This window comes from Anopheles cruzii, unplaced genomic scaffold (assembly GCF_943734635.1).
Source record: "Anopheles cruzii unplaced genomic scaffold, idAnoCruzAS_RS32_06 scaffold01789_ctg1, whole genome shotgun sequence".
Taxonomy (NCBI): domain Eukaryota; kingdom Metazoa; phylum Arthropoda; class Insecta; order Diptera; family Culicidae; genus Anopheles; species Anopheles cruzii.
Window position 1 is genome coordinate 1 of NW_026455374.1, and position 2724 is coordinate 2724.

Sequence of the window (2724 nt, forward strand, 5' to 3'; positions counted from 1 at the left end):
GCCGCCGGCGTACTCGTTACGCCAATGGTAAAATATTGATTTGCACCGGTCCAGAACAGTCGGGACTTTCTTTTTGGTTTTACATTTACTTTTTAAAATTTTTAATAAACGATTAATAAATGGACAAGATGTTTTTTTATTTAGTTGTGTTAGAATAAAAAAAGAGACCAATTTTTACTGGCTTAGTAGTAGGACACACGAAAACGTATTTATTAAAATATGGTCATCATTGAATCGTAGTTGATCCCCCTACTCGGTCGTGGCGGTTTCGTATTTGCGTTGGTGCACATCCTTCATGTGATCGTCAAGGGTCGCTTGCAACCGGAAGGAAAGATTGCACACCCGGCAAACGTGTGGCCGATCGGTGTGTACGATCAAGTGGGCAATCGTGCACCGTTTCGTTGAGAAGCTTCGTCGGCACAGGGTGCACTCGAATACCTGTGCCTTCCCGAGCGTGTAAGTGGCCACCGGTTCCTTCACCGAAACCTCACGCCGCTCGCCATCCGTATGAGCGTGGCAGTGGTCAGCCAGAAGCGACTTCTGGAAAAATCCTTTGCCACAGATCGGACATCGGTACGGTTGCAGCGTCGGATGCTCGGCCTGGTAATGGTCCACAATGTGCGCTTCACTCTCGACCACCGTATCACAATCGTAGCACGATCGTTTGCTGTTTGCTGCATTCACATGACTCTGGATGTGCCGGGACGCGGTCCGCCGTACTTTGAACGTTTTCTTACAAACTGTGCACGGGAAGTTCCGCTCGTGCGTGTGCGTGACCATGTGCTCTTTGAAGTTTTTCTTCGAAAACCAACGATCGCACTCGTTGCAGTGAAGCTTCTCCCAACTTTTCGCGCGCTTTGGCTTCGGAAGGTTGCAACACGCTACAAAGTGAGCTCCGCCACACCGTGGACAGCACTGCTGCAGTTCCCTGCGATGGCGACGGACGTGAACGGACAGTGACTGAACGGGGAAAACGCGATAACAGAATCGGCATTCGGCCAACCGTTGCTCATCGATCGTGAACTCACGCCAAAGACTGTGCGCCAGCAAGCGTTCCAGCGCTTCGAGCGAGTGGGCCGATTTCAGGTGGTCACCGAGGTGTGACTGCAGATGGAAGGGTTCGTTACACAGCGGACACGTGTATGGCGTACAATCGTGCTCCTCCAGACAGTGTTGACTGTACACGTTGACGTGCGGTTTCAGGACGGCTTGGCAGTGCTCGCAACACCGGCCACGAATGCTAATTTCCCGGCCTTTCCGGGTGCTACGCTTTTTCGGTGCCCTTTCCGTCAACCGATGCCCCACGTGGTGGGCCTGAAGCTGGGGAATACTGTTGAAACGGGCATCGCAGGAAAGGAATTTGCAGCGAACCTTAACTTCTCCGTCAATCTGCCACGGATGGGTGCTATCTTGGTGTGCCACGTATTCTTTAGCAAGCCTAAACGTTTTCGGGCAGTTGACAAACTGACATCGGTACTTCGGATCGGTGACTTCATTGGGTGGTTTCATTTCCGCGTCTACGTTCCGTGCTGTACTCAATTCCTCTTCCGCCGTTATCTGGATCACAATCTCACCAGAATGAGCGCCGGGTGATGAATCTTCCGTTATCGTTTCTACCAAAATTTCCTCCATCACTTCGTAGGCCACGTTTTGGTCCACTTCGTCGCAGTGCTCGTCTTCGTCGCACTCTGGACCGGATTCCACTGACGACACGGCGAGTTCAATGACATCTCCGTAAATGATGTGCACACTGCGAGCTTCCGCATCATGAGTCACAGCAAGGTTGCAGCCTCCGGCACCGGCAATCTCTTTGGGTACGAACGAATCCAGGATGGACACGATTTTCGAAATGAGCAAATAATACTTGTCGCAGTACTGCGCGAAGTTAGCCAGCACCGCCCGCCTGAACGAATCCGAGGCCAACGGCGAACGATGGCACGGGCCGGTCACTTCCGCCTGGGAAAAAGTTTATGCTCATACACTCAATAAAACAATTCATATTTTGCATACTTTATTAACTTACCATTTGGCGATTCTTTTCGTTCACTCTGCGAGTAGATTGCTTTGTAAACAAACTATTGGTTTGTTTTGGTGCGTGAGAGAACTGTCACAACAAAGCACCCTTTGGAAACGATCATTTAATTTCGACAGAAAGACAAGGTGGCATAAGTTCGCCAAGCGTACTGTAGAGGGCGCTGACGTGTTCGTAATCGCGAATCAAAGGAAAGTCGTTAACTAAACTCGTCGTTTGACTAAAAACACGTTTTACAATACAAAGTATATTTTTATTCAAAAATTGTCTTCCTCCCACATTGTTTGTTCCATATAATCAGCCCTTTTTATCCTTCTTCAACATACGCTGCTCGGGTACAAAAAGGTACGGCTTTTCATTTCACGCTTTAGCTGCTGTTGTGTGGCTGGCCTATAGAGAAAAAAAAACAAATAGCTTCTATTCGATCGGTACCATTCTTCTGTTTTCGAGACCGAGAGAGACATGCTTTTAAGGCAGCATAATATTAAAAAAATAGAACAATTCAAACATCATACAAGGAGAACTACTCGTTTAAGTACAATATCCATATCCGTCCCATATCGCGTCCTTCATCCTTCCACTCCATTTTGTATCGCTTCCTAATTCGCTTTTCCTTTCTGCTACTATTTGCAGAGACCTTTAAAAACTGTATTAAAGAAAACAAAGAATACAGTCCACGTCGTAATGCTCAA

General features: G+C 48.0%; 1 protein-coding gene across 1 annotated transcript; it reads right to left on the reverse strand.

Moving 5' to 3' along the window:
- Positions 1-249: 249 nt before the first annotated feature.
- LOC128276629 (zinc finger protein 84-like) lies at positions 250-1956 on the reverse strand (the record flags this gene model as incomplete). Its single annotated transcript, XM_053015087.1, has 1 exon — positions 250-1956. A coding segment is annotated over one exon (1707 nt), but the record flags the coding sequence as incomplete, so codon positions are not given.
- Between the last annotated feature and the right edge of the window lie 768 nt (positions 1957-2724).